Source organism: Juglans microcarpa x Juglans regia, chromosome 7S, assembly GCF_004785595.1.
Source record: "Juglans microcarpa x Juglans regia isolate MS1-56 chromosome 7S, Jm3101_v1.0, whole genome shotgun sequence".
NCBI classification, from domain to species: domain Eukaryota; kingdom Viridiplantae; phylum Streptophyta; class Magnoliopsida; order Fagales; family Juglandaceae; genus Juglans; species Juglans microcarpa x Juglans regia.
In genome coordinates, this window is record NC_054607.1 from 19058524 (window position 1) to 19075833 (window position 17310).

A 17310-nucleotide genomic window follows, 5' to 3' on the forward strand; every position below is an offset into this window, starting at 1 on the left:
TAAATTTTTCAAATTTTAAAATAAAAATAATTTAATAATATTTTATTCAATTTTTAACTTTAACATTAATTAATCTCTTCTTATCTGTAAAAACAAATAAAGTTTAAGAATAATTGTGAAATGCACAATTGTCACTATTAATTTTTTTTATGTAAATTCTTTTTCAAAAATATTACATAGCACTTACTAGTTCCGTCCTTTTTAATTGTAAATATTATTTCTTTTTAAATAATAAATAATGTTATATATAATTGTAGAATGTATAATAATTATATAATTATTTTTAAAAAAATTAAATTTATTATTAAAAAATTAAATTTATTATATAACTTCCCTATTTATTAAAAATAATTATACAATACTTACATATAATTATTTTTAAAAAAATTAAATTTATTATTAAAAAATTAAATTTATTATATAACTTTCCTATTTATTAAAAATAATTATACAATACTTACACAATTATAAATATCATTTATCTTAAATAATTAATATATGTATATATATTTACGCATTTAAGAGGTGTACGTACGTACTTTTGGGCTGGTCCCCATTCTCCCTACCCTTTTTTGCCGTCGTGGCCAAAAAAAAAAAAAAAAAAAGTTCATACTCACCTACCGAGGCGTGGATTATGAAACCGTATAAAAGGTCCAAGTCCACCTCGCACCTCCCCTCCCTCTTCGTCTCCCCCGGTTTCTTTTTCTTCAGAATTCTCTCAACCAGAAAAGTCTTTCATTTTTCACAACCACTCCGATTCCATAAACCAAGCGTCATGCCGAAGAAATCTCCATCGAATTCGAAGAAGAAGATCAGGATCCCGAGCTGCTTAATCTGCCAGACTCCTTATGACGAGGACTCCCACGCCCCTCTCTTGCTCCAATGCGGTCACTGCTTCTGCAAACTCTGCCTCTCCCACATCGTCCCTCCCTCCTCTTCCTCCTACTCCGCCCCTCCCAAACCCACCCTCCCTTGCCCCAAATGCCGCCACCCCTCCACCGTTGGCAATTCCGTCCTCTCTCTACCCAAGAACTACTCCCTCTTTCCCATACTCTCCGACGAAGATGACTTAAGCGAGGAGGAAGACGACGGATCGGAATCGGAATCGGCACCGCCACTTCCTCGGAGCCCGCGCTGTCGAAGTGGGGTCTCCGGATTGGGCAGGAGTCTGTGTTTGGATCACGAGATGAGGTTGATCAAGAGGATCGGGGAGGGGGGTGGGGGAGTCAGAGCGGAGAGGTGGTCGGGGAGCTAAGGACCTTGAGGTGTAGGCACAAGGTGATGGTTAAGTTGGTGGAGATTGGGGACGTGGTGGACAGTGATTGGGTGGAAGGGGAGCTCGAGAAGCTTCGCCTTTCCTCGATGTGGTGCAGGAACGTTTGCGCGTTTCATGGAGTGGTAAAGCAGGGCGATCGTTTGTGCCTCGTCATGGAGAGGTGTTACGGTTCAGTTCAGTCCGAGATGCGGCGCAGTGGCGGCCGCCTCACTCTTGAGCAAATCCTTAGGTAAAACCTTATCTTTTCTTCTAAGTTCTAGGCCTTCGACGTTTGTAATGAGAATTGTCGCTCAAATCCAATTTGCACGATGCTATACAAGTTCAAGCATAATATTCATTTGTGTGTGTATGTTCAGAATTTTCTCATTTGCGTATATATTTTTCTGTGTAACAAAGCTTATAAACTGTTAGCATGAAGCATAATCGTTTGGTAATTCTAATTTGCGATTTTCTTTTTTACGAGTTTAATTATTTTAAACTTATTCGGTGTTATTGCCGAGCCTAGTATTTTTTTTCTTTTTTCTTTTTTCTTATTAAGTGTTGAGCTTAGCTTGTGTGTGTGGCGTTTCTTTTGTTGATAAGTAAGTTATTAAGATTAATCGAAAGCTACGAGGTGCTACCCAAGTAAAAGAGTATACAAGAGAGATACCTAAACGACAGAAGAAAAAGAGAGTAAGAAAGCCCTGAGAACAAAGAAACTTGAGCACTCAGCCTAATATTATCAAGTCCTGAGAAAGAACTCTTGCAATCTCCAAATCTCCGATCACTTATTTTCTACCAAATACACCACATCAAAAATGACAGATTTTCCGTAAATTACGCTTTGTAGATTATCAGCTGGCCCTTCCAACACATCAAAAGATCAATTGTCTGTTGAGGCATTACCGACTGTAGCCCAATCATGCTGAAAATGAACTCCATAACGCATTGGATACCTTACAGTGAAGCACGAGGTTATCAACCATTTCCCCACTTTTATTATTATTATTTCACATACAACACTAGTAAATCACTAAACATGCTACTTCCTTAGATTCTCTAAAGTGGTTTTTTTTCCCAATGTTTCCATCCAAACAAAGAAAGCTACAAGTTAAGGAGCCTTCTTCTGCTATATTTTCTTCTATGGGAGGGATAAATTCTCATATGATGACAAAGCTGATAATATGATCATGTGTTATGTCCTCAAATTAGCTAGTTCTGCATTATCATACTTTTGTTTATCTTAATCTGGAGACCTTGGTGATGAGAAGAGGAATTGCTGTTGAGGTAGCTCGTCTCATGTACTGGACAGATTTGCTTGTTGAGGAACAACTCTTTTGTGCCATAAATGCCATCGATAGAGCTATCAATGTTAGTTGCAGTTATGACAGATATTTTAGGCAAGGCTTTTGTGTGAACCTTGAATCAAATTTCTATCTTATGCTGATGGTGGCTTGGTGGATTATTGTGTTTTTTTTTAGTCTGTCCCGTGCATATGTCCCAGTCATAAATTATGGTTCCATATCTTGTTATTCTCGTTATAAAATTGCTTGGAAAATAGTTAATTGAATTCCTTCTTCTAATTGGCAACAGCCATTCCTTCTTCTAACTGGATTCATTCATCCTTCTAACTTATTAGGATAGGAAGTTACTTCTAATTCTGCTTTGTTTGTTGGTATCATTTTTTTGTTCAAATTTCGTAAATGCAGATATGGGGCAGACATTGCACGTGGAGTGGCCGAACTCCATGCAGCAGGAGTAGTATGCATGAACCTGAAGCCATCCAATTTCGTCCTGGATTCAAGTGGCTGTGCAGTGGTTTCTGATTATGGGCTTCCAATAATCCTGAAGAAACCTTCTTGCCGAAAAGCTCGACCTGGTCCAGAGGCTGAGTGCTCAAAAATGCACTGGTGCATTGATTGTACGTCGCTGAGTCCACATTACACAGCTCCAGAAACTTGGGAGCCTTTAAAGAAGCCACTACACTTATTCAGGGATGATGTGAGTCATATATCGGAAGCGTCAGATGCCTGGAGTTTTGGTTGTGCCCTAGTTGAAATGTGCACTGGTTCCATTCCGTACGTGTTGTACTCGTTTTTCGTGTAAATTTTGAAACGTAAAAATTCTCTTTACTTACCTAAATGATGTTTGCAGATGGGATGGTTTAAGTGCAGAAGAAATCTATCGTGCTGTTGTCAAGGATGGAAGACCACCTCCACAGTATTCAAGTGTTGTAGGTGTTGGGATCCCCAGAGATTTGTGGAAAATGATTGGAGAGTGCTTACAGTGCAAGTCATCAAGAAGACCAAATTTTAATGCAATGCTTGCTATATTTCTTCGCCATTTGCAACGAATACCTCACAGTCCCACAAGTTCAAATAAGTAAGTAATCCGCCCTTTCCACCTGATGTGTTTATTCTATTTATAAGTGAAGTACCATTGTTATTTGTAGATTTCTTTAAATATTATCCTCTGAAACTACTAATCAAAAAAATATTATCCTCTGAAACTCTCTATATTACACAACTAAATATATAGTAGGAAATTGGAACTGCTAATCAGTAGGTGAAGTTGTTGTGGAATAAACCAGGGCACTAATGGAGCCATTAACTAACATGTCTTCTATTTACGAGTTTTGTGCTGCCGTAGGTTATGGAATCACCTGCTTATGGAATCATAACTTGATTCTCTAGTCTCGGCCATCTATCTGCCGGCCTTAATCTCCTAATCTCAATGACCTCTATCGAAACCATCAATAGCTTAAGGTTGCAACCTGTAACTCAATCTAATTTACACAAACAAGACCTTAAGAAGATTTCCTAGAAATAACACAAAAGAATCATAGCAGAAATAGAGTAGGAGTCAAGTTGAACAACAAAATGTTAAATCTAGGCTCAAGGAGTCCCAAGAAATATTCAAATCTGAAATTGTGTAGAACAGATATGATTAGGCTGCTGACAATAACTCAAAAAAGGCTACTTATAATAGAAATTCATGATCCTAAAACCTCATTCTTTCATCGCGAATGTAGTAATAAGTCCAACCACCTGAACTCATTAAAAGGTCACATGGTAGTACATGACCTTTTTACGACACCACAGACACAATAATAAATAGGACTATCATATGCATCAAGTTAAATACTAATTATATGCTAGCTAGGGGTTGGAGGAAGTGGACCAATGAGCTTGCTTTTCTCCGGGCATAGATATTCCTGCATCATATCTGCTGCAAACCGTATTGAGAAGCTGTATCGTGACTTTCTTTGGAGTGGGATAGGAGAAGAATTCAAGTATCATCTAGTCAAGTGGGATAAGGTATATTCTCCAGTCTCTTTGGGTGGTTTGGGTATTAGAAACTTGAGGATTTTCAATCAAGCCTTGCTTAGGAAATGGTTGTGGAGATACAATATGGAATCGGAAGCCCTATGGAAGTCAGTAATTGATTGCAAATATGGAAGCATGTGGGGGAGGTGGTGCACTAGGGAGGTCGGAGTGGGCATTTGGAAACACATTTGAAGAGGGTGGGGGACCTTTAATCGGCATACTAGACTGGTGTTGGGCGATGGATCTAGAATAAAATTCTGGACTGACCTATGGTGTGGAGATCAAGCCCTAAAGGATTTATTCCCATCAGTTTTTAGGATTGCAGGTGAGAAAGATGCCTCTGTGGATAATTGCATGGAGTCATTGGGGGAACTAGTCCAATGGAACGCGAATTTCACTAGAGCCGCCCAAGATTGGGAAATTGGCAGCTTTGAGGGGTTTTTTGCTCTTCTATACACCATGAGGTAGAGAACCCAAGGAGCAGATAAGATGTGGTGGAAAATGGTCCCGATTTGTATCATGTGGTGCCTATGGAAGGAGCAAAATGACCGGACATTTGAAGACAATGAGTGCTCACTAGAAGAACTTAGATTATTTTTTGTTAGCACTCGTTTTCTTTGGGCCACAGCTGTAGATTGTCGTGGCCTCGATTTTTATGATTTTCTTGTTTCTATTACTTCTCTCTAACTAGGTGTGACCTTTTGTATACCATCTTGTGTACTTGGGCTATGCCTATTCATATCAATATAATCATTTACTTATAAAAAAAATATCTGCTGCAAAGATGGAATGTGAATATATATGTTCTTACCTTGAATTTCAAGAATTATGTAGTCTGGATATATGAAACATTCTTTGTGGAATCTAGTGAACTGGCTAATGGTCCTGGAATAGATCTGTTGGAACGATCCCCTACATCTGTGCTGGACATTTCCCTTGTTAAAAGCAACTATCTGCATCAACTTGTGTCTGAAGGGAATCTGAATGGTGTCAGGTCAGTCCCTTTTGATACACACTCCTTTTCTGCATCAGTCATTTTGTATCTATTTATGGATCATTGTCATTCTTCCAAACCTCTGATCTCCTCTTCTCTGCATATGCAGGGATCTGCTTGCCAAGTCTGCATCGGGGAACAATAGCAGCTCAATCATTTCTCTGTTGGAAGCACATAATGCTGAAGGTCAAACCGCTCTGCACTTGGCCTGTAGACGGGGTTGCCCGGAGATAGTTGATGCTATTTTGCAGTATGGTAGTGTTGATGTGGATGTCCCAGATGAAAATGGGAATCCTCCAATAGTGTTTGCTTTAGCAGTTGGGTCCTCTGAATGTGTACGTGCTCTCATCAGAAAATCAGCTAATGTCTTATCTAGATCAATGGAAGGCTTTGGTCGATCTGCTGCTCATATTTGTGCATTTTATGGGCAACCTGTTTGTATGCGTGTAAGTATTTTTCTTAGCCAGCCATGGGTTGAGGTCACAGTATTCTTTTTTTCTTTTTTCTTTTCTTTTATATTTTCTCAAATTCTCAATAACAAGCACAGGAGTTACTATTGGCGGGAGCTGATCCCACTGCCGTGGATGCTGATGGTGAAACTATACTGCATATCGCCGTTGCCAAGAAATTCACTGAGTGTGCTACTGTAGTGCTGGAAAATGGGGGCTGTAAATCAATGGGTGTCCTAAGTTCAAAAAATCTTACGTAAGAAGTAAAGCTGTGAAACTTTACTGTATGCTTTACTGAGCCTTGGATAATGGAAAGTATTTATTATATACAAAATGGTGTTGTTTAATAATGGAAGTTTGAATGTTGTAATGGCTATAAAGGCATAAAATCGCTATGTTCTAATAATGGTAGACATGATCACTCCAAAAGGAAATAGTTGTAGATCTAAAACATAAAATATTTTTGTTGTTGACTGTCTTAGTGAAGGTTTCTTCCTTTTCCTGTACTTTTGATTAATTGGTAGCTTATAAAATAGCTTTTTTTTTTTCTTGTATATACGTATATAATATTAAGTATTCGAAGATTTTATTATTACTTTTTTCATGACATTCATATTGCTTTTTTCTCATTCGTGTAGTCAACATTTGTAGCGTGGGTCTAATCATGTTTGGAAAGTGTAGTATATTTTCTTCGATTTTGGAAGATTTAAATTGATTGGAGATCGACCAGGAATTCTATTTTTTAGGCAAGTATATTAGGGCATTAGGTCTTTAGAAAACTAGAACTATGTTTACAGTATCTTTTTTTTTATTGGTAATTTTTTTTTTTATTAATATTAAACAAGCAATGCATTGTCCAAGTACACAGGACTTCACAATATCTAGTTTAGGCTTATTCTGGTTTCTTCTTTCTGGAATTGAGTTGTAGATTTTACAATATCTAGTTTAGGCTTTTTCACTGAATGGACAATATGGTTGAGAGGCTGCTGTCGGCCATTGAATGTAGCATTTTATTTCCTTCTTTGTTTCTTCAAATCTCAAATATCAACAATAAATAAAAGTTACATCATGAATGTACCTTATGTGCCTGTCTCTCCGACTCTCCATTCATGTGTAAGCAAATACTAATAGAGTAATGATATACTCACAATAATAACAGCAACTTTACCATTAAGAGTAATAGCATTTTTAATAAAACTGTGCAATATATGTAGTCATGTGCAATAGGTGTCTGTCTTCTCTTGTAAAGAAAAGACAGACACCTATTTTTCTGTCTGTCTCTCCTTCTCTTGCAATAGGTGTCTGTCTGTCTTCTCCAATAAATAAAATTTTTACTTCTAAAGAAATTATTTTTATCATTTTGTTGTTTGTTTCCCTCAACAGATGAATGATTTTACCCTTTTGTTATTTCAGTCCTCTGCATTTGTGTATATCAACTTTAAATGTTGCTATAGTTAAGAGGTGGGCTGAAATTGCATCACCCAAAGAAATTTCTGAAGCGATTGACATACTAAGTTCAGCTGGAACTGCACTATGTATGGCAGCTGCTATAAAGAAAGATCGTGAGACAGGTAAAGTTGATTGTCAGAAATTTGTTGTTGTCAAACACTGTTGATTTCTTATGCTATTGATCTTTCTATCAAATTCTATATGGATCTTTCTATATTCTTCTAAGTTCTCCAGCTAAATTTAAAAAAAAAAAAAAAAAAAAAAAAAAAAAAAGTCTATGCGTCTTTGTTCTCTGCAAATATGTTATCCCCTATACTTTGTTTTAAGTAATGGGAATATGTCTGTTCCAATCTAATATGCAACGGAAGCTGCAACTTGCCTTCCTTTTAGTGTTGTGGATGGCCGCAACACATGCTGATAAATTTATTTTATGGCCTTCCCATCTCAGGAACTGGATGACTGCTTCCCTATTTTGAACTCCTGAGCTCTGCTCAGACTAAGGTCTTATGATGCTCTGCCATTGGTTTTTACAGCATTTAATATGTCATACAAAGCCAGTATTACATTACACTTGTTACTTGAATTGGGTTAAAAATCAAAAGCGTATATATATGAAACCTATTCTTTTATTTTTCTGCTGAGCAAATGTGTGTGCTGTGCTTGGGATGAGAGTTATTTTCCTTTACTTTGTCTAGTAAATATTGTATCGCTTATATTTTTAATAGTACTACACTTTGTAGAGGGTAGAGAGCTGGTAAGAATACTGCTTGCAGCTGGAGCAAGCCCAACTGCTCAAGATACACAACAATTTAGAACGGCTTTGCATATGGCTGCCATGGCCAATGATGTTGAGTTGGTTAAGGTGATTTGATGGGCTTCTCTACCATCTCTGTGCTTATTTTAGTATGTGTGTGTAATTAGTGACTGTTTTAGTTATTTAATTCTTAAATGGAGTTTCAATTTACTGAAATTACTTTTGGCACTGGATCAATAACTTTTCTTGATAATGGTCGCTTTGCTTTTTGAAGATCATTCTTGATGCTGGAGTCGATGTGAACATCAGGAATGTGAACAATACGATACCACTTCATTTGGCATTGGCAAAGGGTGCAAAACCTTGTGTTGAATTACTATTATCTGCTGGAGCAGATTGCAATATGCAGGTTGGTCCTATAGATTTCTATACCTGATGTTACTGTTATTTGTAAAATTTTGGATCGTTGTTACTTGCAATTTTTTTTTCAATGAGATGGTGAAGATGCTCACAATCCCATTGTTATAGTTTGATAAATGTTTGGATGAATACCCAAATGTGCCTTGAACTTGCATTGTTGCCAAGGGCACTCAAACATTATCGGTGGCCATGATGGTGCTTTACAATTGTTGATGTAATGCCAGATACACTGGAAGTATACATGGAAAACACCGCTTTAAGAACTAGAAACTGTTACAAGGAAATCATGGAAGTTGAGACCATTAATGTCTAAAGCAATGGCCCACATAAATAAAGTCTTCCATAAAAAACTCCTAAACTCTTCAGCGGAGTGTTCGTGATCCTCAAAAAGTCTATCATTTCTTTCACTCCAGATACACCAAAGAATACAAATGGGAGCCATCTTTCACATCGTTAAAAACTCCTAAACTCTTCAACAGAGCATTCGTGATCCTCAAAAAGTCTTATCATTTCTTTCACTCCACACCAAAGAATACAAATGGGAGCCATCTTCCACATCGTTGTGGTGTGTGTTGTCCCTGAGATCCCTCTCCAACTTGCAAGTAATTCAACAACCCTTCCCGGCATTGTCCATGCTAGCCCCATCTTGCCAAAAAAATGATTCCATGTATCCCGGGCAAACTCACAATGTAGGAGTAAATGTTCCATTGTCTCCCCACTGTTTTTGCACATACAGCACCAATCCATAATTACAAGACCACGCCTTCTTAAGTTATCAATGGTTAGAATCTTCCCATCGGCTGCTGTCCAAACAAAGAACGCAGCCTTGGGAGGTGCTTTACTCCTCCATATGCTCTTCCACGGAAAGTTGGGTGTAGGTTGGACTGTAAGTATCTTATAAAAAGAACCTATCGAGAATTTCCCTTTCTTAGAAGGTCTTCAAACCAACTTATTTTCAGCTGCAACAGTAGGAGGAATATTATGGAGCAGATTAAAAAATTCCACCAGCACACTCACCTCCCAGACATGGACCTCCCTAGTGAAATTGATGTTCCACTCTTGATGTGTAGATCCCCTCAAGTCAGCCACCATCGCTTCTTTCTCCCGTGCAATTCTGAAAATGGTGGGGTAAGTAATTTTAAGCGCCATGTCTTCCACCCAAACATCGTGCCAAAAACTTATCCTCTGGCCATTCCCCATACACAGCCCGGTATTGCTAGAAAGAACCCCCCCATCATATGTCCCTCTCCCCTCATTAGAGCACCAACCCCCCCTTGCACACCCATACTTCGCATCGATCACCCCTTTCCATAAGGTTTCCCTTTCAAAGTTATAGCGCCACAACCATTTCCCTAATAAGGCCTTATTAAAAACCCTCACATTGCGAACCCCTAAAGCACCATCTCTCAATGGTGTACACACCTTATTCCACCCAACTAGATGAAATTTAAACTCATCACCTAGACCACTCCACAAAAAGTCACGTTGAAGTTTCTCAATCTTAGAAGCAATGCTTACTAGAAGGGGAAATAGAGACAAGAAATATGTGGGAAGGTTAGATAAAGTACTCTTAGTAAGTGTGATTGCCCCCCTGGATAAATACAACTTTTTCCACCAGGCCAGCCTATGCTCTAATTTTTCTACCATTCTACCACCATGGCATGTCACTTTCTCAGTTTGTCCAACGTAGAAATCTTCCTGAGAGCAGCCATCCAAAAAATGAAGGCTGCTTTCATTGGGATCTTGCTCCTCCAAATGATCTTCTATCCCATAAATGGAAAATAGCTTCCCATAAAGGATGGCATGAGCTCTTTTTTTCTTTGAGCTACGATCTGAGTTCTATTTGCTTCTTGTTTATAGTTTTACTTTGAAATACGTATACGATAAGAATCTTTGTACTAGTGAATCATCCAAGGCTTTCCTAAATAATGCTACTTGTTGGAGGAAAATGTACCTTTGCTAATTATATCCTGAGCACAGTACAGATACATTGGATTCTTACGGATAGTTGTTGCACATGTCCTATAATTCGGAAATTATTTTTATACTAGCGTATGCTTTTGGCATATGCATATGCCCTGTTTAGGAAAAAATGTATCAAGTTGGCTTTATTATTGAAAGATAGACATTTGGTCCACTTGTAACGAAACCAAATTCAACTCTTGATTTTCATTACAGCAGTTGTATGTAAAGAATAACTTATAATTGTTGCGTCTATCATAAATCTCTCTCTCTCTCTCTCTCTCTATATATATATATATTTATATATATATGTGTATATATATATATATATAACATATGTGCATGAGTGTGCGCTTGTATGTGTTTAGCAACCTTGGCGTTGATTCCATTGAAATTCTTAGAAGTGTCACTCATATCAAACGACTCAGCTATAGTACCCTAGTTCATACCAAATTTAGTGACCACTTGCATGATGCCATGTCTGCATGAATGAAGAATAAACCGTCACAATTCCAGCCTAGGAATAATAATAATAATAATAAAGAGGACTCACCATTTAGTGGGTCCCCCATCCCATTTGGCGTGTAAAGTACTCTTAAAAGAATGGTGTGGAATGTAAAACTATCTTGATTTAATTAGGTCAGTTATCCAACTGCATTTGAGTTTCTTCATGACAAAAAATCATTTGACAATGTTAAAATAAAGAGGACTGCAAACTATTGGTCAGATGTGAACAGTCATGTGATTGGTCTTGATCACTTTGATGGGCATCATCCAGACATCCACCAGTAGAAGAGCCAACTCATGTAAATATTTTTGTTACAATTCTCATGGCCAAAACCTGGTGGTATGGACTGAACTTGATGCCTTTTTTCTATATTCTTTAAAAGGAAAACACTTGAGGAAAAGACTTTGTACTTTTTCAGCTGTAATGGAACTTGAATAGAGGGCCTTTTGCCGTTTCAGCTTAGATAGATGCTTCTAGAATTGCTCTGATCACCATGGAAACAGCTAAATAGCTTTTTCACAGTTATGGAGAATGCATTTACATAATGAAAAGGGTGTTGAAACTTGTAAGGTTATGAATAGGTTGGCATGCTTCTCTATGTGGTAGCTACCTCCTTGTGGCAAGCCGTTTTTAGCCTAGGCTAATATGGGTAATGCCTAAATAGATGGTGGATCTATTAGCATGCTGGAAAGGACAGTATGAAAGTGATCATGACAAGACCTTATGGAAATGATCCCGATTTGCTTAACATGGCATGTATGGAGAGAAAAAAAGATTGAAGTTTCAAAGATAATACAAGGACCATGGAAGAACTCAAAGCTTTTTTTAAAATTCATTCTACCATGGGATGAAAGCCCACCTATGCCTTCCTAGCTTTAGCTCACAGGATATTCTTGATCTCTTCTCTTCTCTCATTAGATGTATTTGAAGTATACTCCCTATGCACCTCAGCGAGGTTGTATTAATAAAGTTTGTTCAATTGGGTTTGGGTTTTTAAATTTTTTATTCTTGTAAACCCCAAGTGTAATGATGTTCTCACGGTTTTCCTCTGTCATGAGCGAGGTCTTTTTAATAAAATTGGGATAGGGGCCACTATTGGACATGTGTCCCTGACTCTTCAAAAAAAAAAATACTCCCTATGCACCTTGATAATGCTGTTGTTTCTTTCTTCTTGATCGTTAATAAAGCCTATCTTATGAAAAAATTAACTATTCTCTGTTGTAGTGTTTATCATCATTTTTGAAAAATCTAATGAACTTTTATTTCTGACGAGAAAAATGATTTTTTTTTTTTTTTTAATCTTGTTAGTTGAAAAAATATGTTGTCAATCGCATACAGACACACAGATATATTTATGCATATATGCTTAAGTTTGATAATGATATATTATTTGTTTGTAATATGAATCCATCTCATAAAGAAGAATTTTATAGCTGAAAAAATATGCAGTCAATCGCATACAGACACACAGATATATTTATGCATATATGCTTAAGTTTGATAATGATATATTATTTGTTTGTAATATGAATCCATCTCATAAGAATTTTGTTTCTGATTATATTAAGCTCCTGCCTTTTAAACTCCTTTTGGTTTTACATGAAGTTGTGAGTATGGGATCGGATATGAGAAGTGTCCATGTTTATCATTGGCACAATCTGGCATGCCCCACCTGATTCACTGTATGTGACAGCTGTACAGATCTAAAGCATAATCTTTATGTAACACTAATATAATTTTATCCCTCAAATTCAGTAGTTAAGTTTGATATGGAAGGTTAATTTGTATCTCAAGCTTTCTTATAGAAGTGTGTAAAAGCTTCATTTTTTTTTTCTTTTATTGTATGCAAGGCTTGTCTATCAACTGATGTCTTTTATGGCAATCGTAATCAGGATGATGATGGTGATAATGCTTTTCATATAGCTGCTGATGCAGCAAAGTATATACGGGAATGTCTTGAGTGCATCGTAGTTATGCTGCAGTATCCAGGTGCTGCCCTTGATGTACGGAACCACAGGCAAGTATTAGCTCATTAGAGTTGTTTGATTCAGTTTTCTTCTCAAAGGGATTTTTAAGATTCTTGGCTTGTACATCTTCAAGTAAATCATACATGGTTAAAGCATTGTTCTCAAATGTGATACTGAGTCAGTGAGTTGTGCCGAATAAATGTTTGAGAAAATCTATTTGTGACCGGTAACAGTGGTAAGACACTGCGTGACTTATTGGAAGCCCTACCACGAGAATGGATTTCTGAAGATCTTATGGAAGCACTTATGAGAAAGGGACTTCATCTGTCTCCAACAATGTGAGTAACTGATGGTATGATACTACAGTTAGGTTCCTTAAAGCATGTTAAAACTTGTTATGGACTAATTTTGTATTTTGATTGATATTTTAGATTTGAAGTGGGGGATTGGGTGAAATTTAAAAGAAGTGTGACAAACCCCGTAAATGGCTGGCGAGGTGCAAGGCATGGGAGTGTTGGTTTTGTACAAAGTGTCCAAGACGGCAACATCCTTGTTGTATCATTTTGCACTGGAGTAGCTCGTGTCTTGATCAATGAAGTTATAAAAGTCATCCCTTTGGATAGGGGACAACTTGTGCAACTTAAGGCTGCCATTGAAAAGCCAAGGTTTGATTGGTGCTCCATTCCTTAAGCATCTTCAAAATTTAGGCTTCATCCTTCATGCTTGCTGATGCTCATCATAGTAAAGTCATCACCACTAATTTCCATGACCTAAGGACATGATAAACTAATCATATGTATAAAGGACATGATAAACTCATCTGTGCTATACCCCAAAAGGGCTATATAGTGCACACGAGTACAGTGCCATTGCAATCCAGACCACACAATCAGGAGTGACCATAATCTCTTACTTAAATCTCTGATCTTTTCGTTAAGGGAACTTGTATTGCATTGTCTGTCCCTGTGCCACTTGACTTTACCAGGTTAGTTGTGATACTAATTTTCACAACCTAAAATTCATTGATTATATATCTGCAATACTCCAAAATGACAAAGAACAATATGGGCTTTCCATAATCATGTCGGAGTTAAGCTATTGTACTCAGGAAGCACGATTAGTTTCGTTTATGTATACTTCAACCACTTTGTTTTAAAATAATGCCTGAAGTCACTTGAAGTTTTAGCTATTTCAAAGTTTGAAGAGTATACTGTCATGTTTTCAGGTATGACTTGCGTGGACAATCACGTGACAGCATTGGAACTGTCCTGTGTATTGATGATGATGATGGAATCATACGAATTGGATTTACTGGTGCATCTAGGGGATGGCAGGCTGATCCTGCAGATTTTGAAAGGGTTGAACAGTTCAAGGTTGGTGACTGGGTTCGAGTTTGCCACAATCTGCACACAGCAAAGCATGGTTTTGGTGCTGTCATCCCTGGTAGTATTGGGATAGTTTATGGTATTAGACCTGATTGTAGTCTTCTGATAGAATTTAGCTACTTACCAAGCCCATGGCTTTGTGAACCAGAGGAATTGGAGCCGTTCATCCCATTCAGGGTTAGGAAATTTTTCTCTATGTAGAAGTTGATTTTCATTACCCCCTTTCCCCTTTCTTCCTTGTCAAAAAAGGAAAAAAAAAAAAAAAAAGAAGCTCCATTTCCCTTTTGCTTTATTTTTCTCATCTTTTCTTAGAATTTAATATGTTGCGTACAAATACAGATTGGCGACCAAGTATGTGTAAAGAGATCTGTTTCAGAACCCAGATTTCCTTGGGATGGTGAGACACATCATAGTGTTGGAAAAATAAGCGACATAGAGAGTAATGGTCTTCTGATAATTGATATACCAAAACGGCACATGCCATGGAGAGCTGATCCTTCAGACATGGAAAAGGTGGAGAATTTTAAGGTAATAACCCTTCTTTAATGGTGACTTGTATGCCCATATGCTCAAGTAACATCTATTGAAGCTTAGAGTTAACGCTGCAAGGTAATATCCTTTCTTTATTTGTTATTTTCCAAAATGAGCAGGTTGGTGATTGGGTTAGAGTTAAAGCTTCAGTACCCTCTCCAAAATATGGGTGGGAAGATGTCACCAGGGACAGTATAGGAATAATTCATAGCCTGGTGGAGGATGGTGATATGGGCATTTCATTCTGTTTCAAGAGCAAGACTTTCTCTTGCTCCATGACAGATATGGAGAAGGTTTCACCTTTTGAAGCCGGAGAAGAGATCCGAGTGATGCCATCTATCAATGAGCCAGTACTTGGGTGGTCAAATGAAACTCCATCTACCTCAGGGAAAATCGCAAGGATTGACATGGATGGGACCCTTAATGTGAGTATGTTTTATGAGTATGCTTTTTTTTCATCATTTTATTATTGTTGGTATTAGTTTTTTGTTGTGAGGTGTGCTGGTAACTGTTGAGTTCTTCAAATGAGTAATAAAGAGTTGCTTCTGAAAATTTTTCTAGGTGAGAGTTGCTGGCAGAGTGAGCTTGTGGAAAGTTGCTCCCGGTGATGCAGAAAGGCTATCAGGATTGGCAGTTGGTGACTGGGTTCGGTTGAAGCAATGTATGGGAACAAGACCAGTTTATGAATGGAATACTGTTGGGAAAGACAATAAGTTCAATTCTTCCATAGCAGTAGTTCACAGCTTACAGGATTACTCTTATTTAGAGTTGGTTAGTTGTTTTCGTAAGGGTAGGTTCATTACTCACTGCACAGAAGTTGAAAAAGTTGCTCATATAAAAATCGGGCAGCATGTTCGGTTCCGTGCTGGATTGATAGAACCTAGATGGGGGTGGAGAGGTGCTTTCCCCAGTTCAAGAGGTGTCGTAACTGCTGTAAGTGCTGATGGAGAAATAAGAGTTTCATTCTTCAATTTGTCAGCTTATTGGAGAGGAGATCCTGCAGATTTTGAGGTAGAGGAGATGTTTGAGGTTGGAGAATGGGTGAGATTAAATAATGATGCCACTGAATGGAAATCCTTGAAACCTGGTAGCATTGGTGTTGTACAAGGAATAGGGTATAAAGGAGATGGGTGGGATGGCACCGTCCTTGTTGGGTTCTGTGGAGAGTCGGAATTATGGACAGGGCATATTTCAGAGCTAGAAAGAGTGGATAGGTTTGCAACTGGGCAACGGGTGAGGGTGAAATCCACTATAAAAGATCCACGATTTGGGTGGTCAGGTTATACACATGCTAGCATCGTTTCTCTAACAGCAGTTGATGCAGATGGAAAACTAAGGACATACACTCCTAATGTCTTGAAGGCATGGATGCTTGATCCATCTGAAGTGGAGCTGGTGGAGGAAGAGATAATAAAAGTTGGAGATTGGGTAAGGGTCAAATCATCTGTGGTGACACCGGTTTATCATTGGGGAGAAGTGACTCCCAAAAGTGTTGGTGTGGTTCACCGCTTGGAGGAAGGGGAACTTTGGCTATTGTTTTGCTTTATGGAGTCCCTCTGGATATGCAAGGAATATGAGGTGGAGAAGACGAGAGCATTTGAGGTAGGTGACATGGTCAGATTTAGGGAAGGATTAGTGACACCTAGGTGGGGATGGGGAATGGAGACACATGCTAGCAGGGGACAGGTGGTTGGAGTGGATGCTAATGGGAAGCTAAGAGTTAAGTTTAAATGGAGAGAAGGCCGGGCCTGGATTGGAGACCCTGCCGATATTGTTCTTGACGAATTTCTCTAGAGGGGGGATTCAATGGAAACTTAAACCATGTGTTGCCTAAAACCGAGGATGTTTTAGTTTGGAGATGCTGATTTCGCCTCCTCATGCTATAGAGCAGTACAAAGATGGATTCGAAATCACTGCCACATAAGTAGCGCATTAGCGGCGAAGTTCATCCTGCCTTGATGATATAGATGCCAATCCAGGTCATTATATTTTTATTTAATGATAACAGATGAGGTTGATCATGAAACAACAGGGCGGGCGGTGCCTGTTACATGGGCTGAATTACCTTGTCTAGATTTATCTTTCATTAGATATTCTGTAGATTATCAGATTTGTAGGTGTGAAAGAGCATAGTTGAATAGTTTTTTTTTTTTTGTAAATATCCACTCGCATTTTCAGAAAATTACAGAGATAATTGAGTATTGTAGATGCTGATTCATTTCAATAAAATTGTTTTGGTTTTTCCTGCATTCTATAGGTCATAATCACACCATCAATCTTCCCATTTAGTAGAATTTGTCGAATTACTGC

General features: G+C 38.0%; 1 protein-coding gene and 1 long non-coding RNA gene across 2 annotated transcripts; one reads left to right on the forward strand and one right to left on the reverse strand.

Moving 5' to 3' along the window:
• Positions 1-619: 619 nt before the first annotated feature.
• LOC121240355 (E3 ubiquitin-protein ligase KEG-like) lies at positions 620-17249 on the forward strand. Its single transcript, XM_041137777.1, is given in 17 exon segments — positions 620-1244; positions 1247-1505; positions 2965-3333; positions 3410-3637; positions 5450-5575; positions 5685-6021; positions 6123-6280; positions 7438-7595; positions 8214-8335; positions 8502-8636; positions 13010-13134; positions 13318-13422; positions 13516-13749; positions 14310-14646; positions 14809-14997; positions 15120-15425; positions 15562-17249. Coding segments are annotated over 17 exon segments (5031 nt in total). The 5' UTR covers positions 620-634; the 3' UTR covers positions 16795-17249.
• Positions 11947-12540, reverse strand: LOC121240356. The gene is made up of 2 exons (XR_005935525.1): positions 12262-12540; positions 11947-12063 (listed from the first exon to the last, which is right to left on the reverse strand). It is a non-coding gene; the product is annotated as an uncharacterized LOC121240356 (long non-coding RNA).
• Positions 17250-17310: the final 61 nt, after the last annotated feature.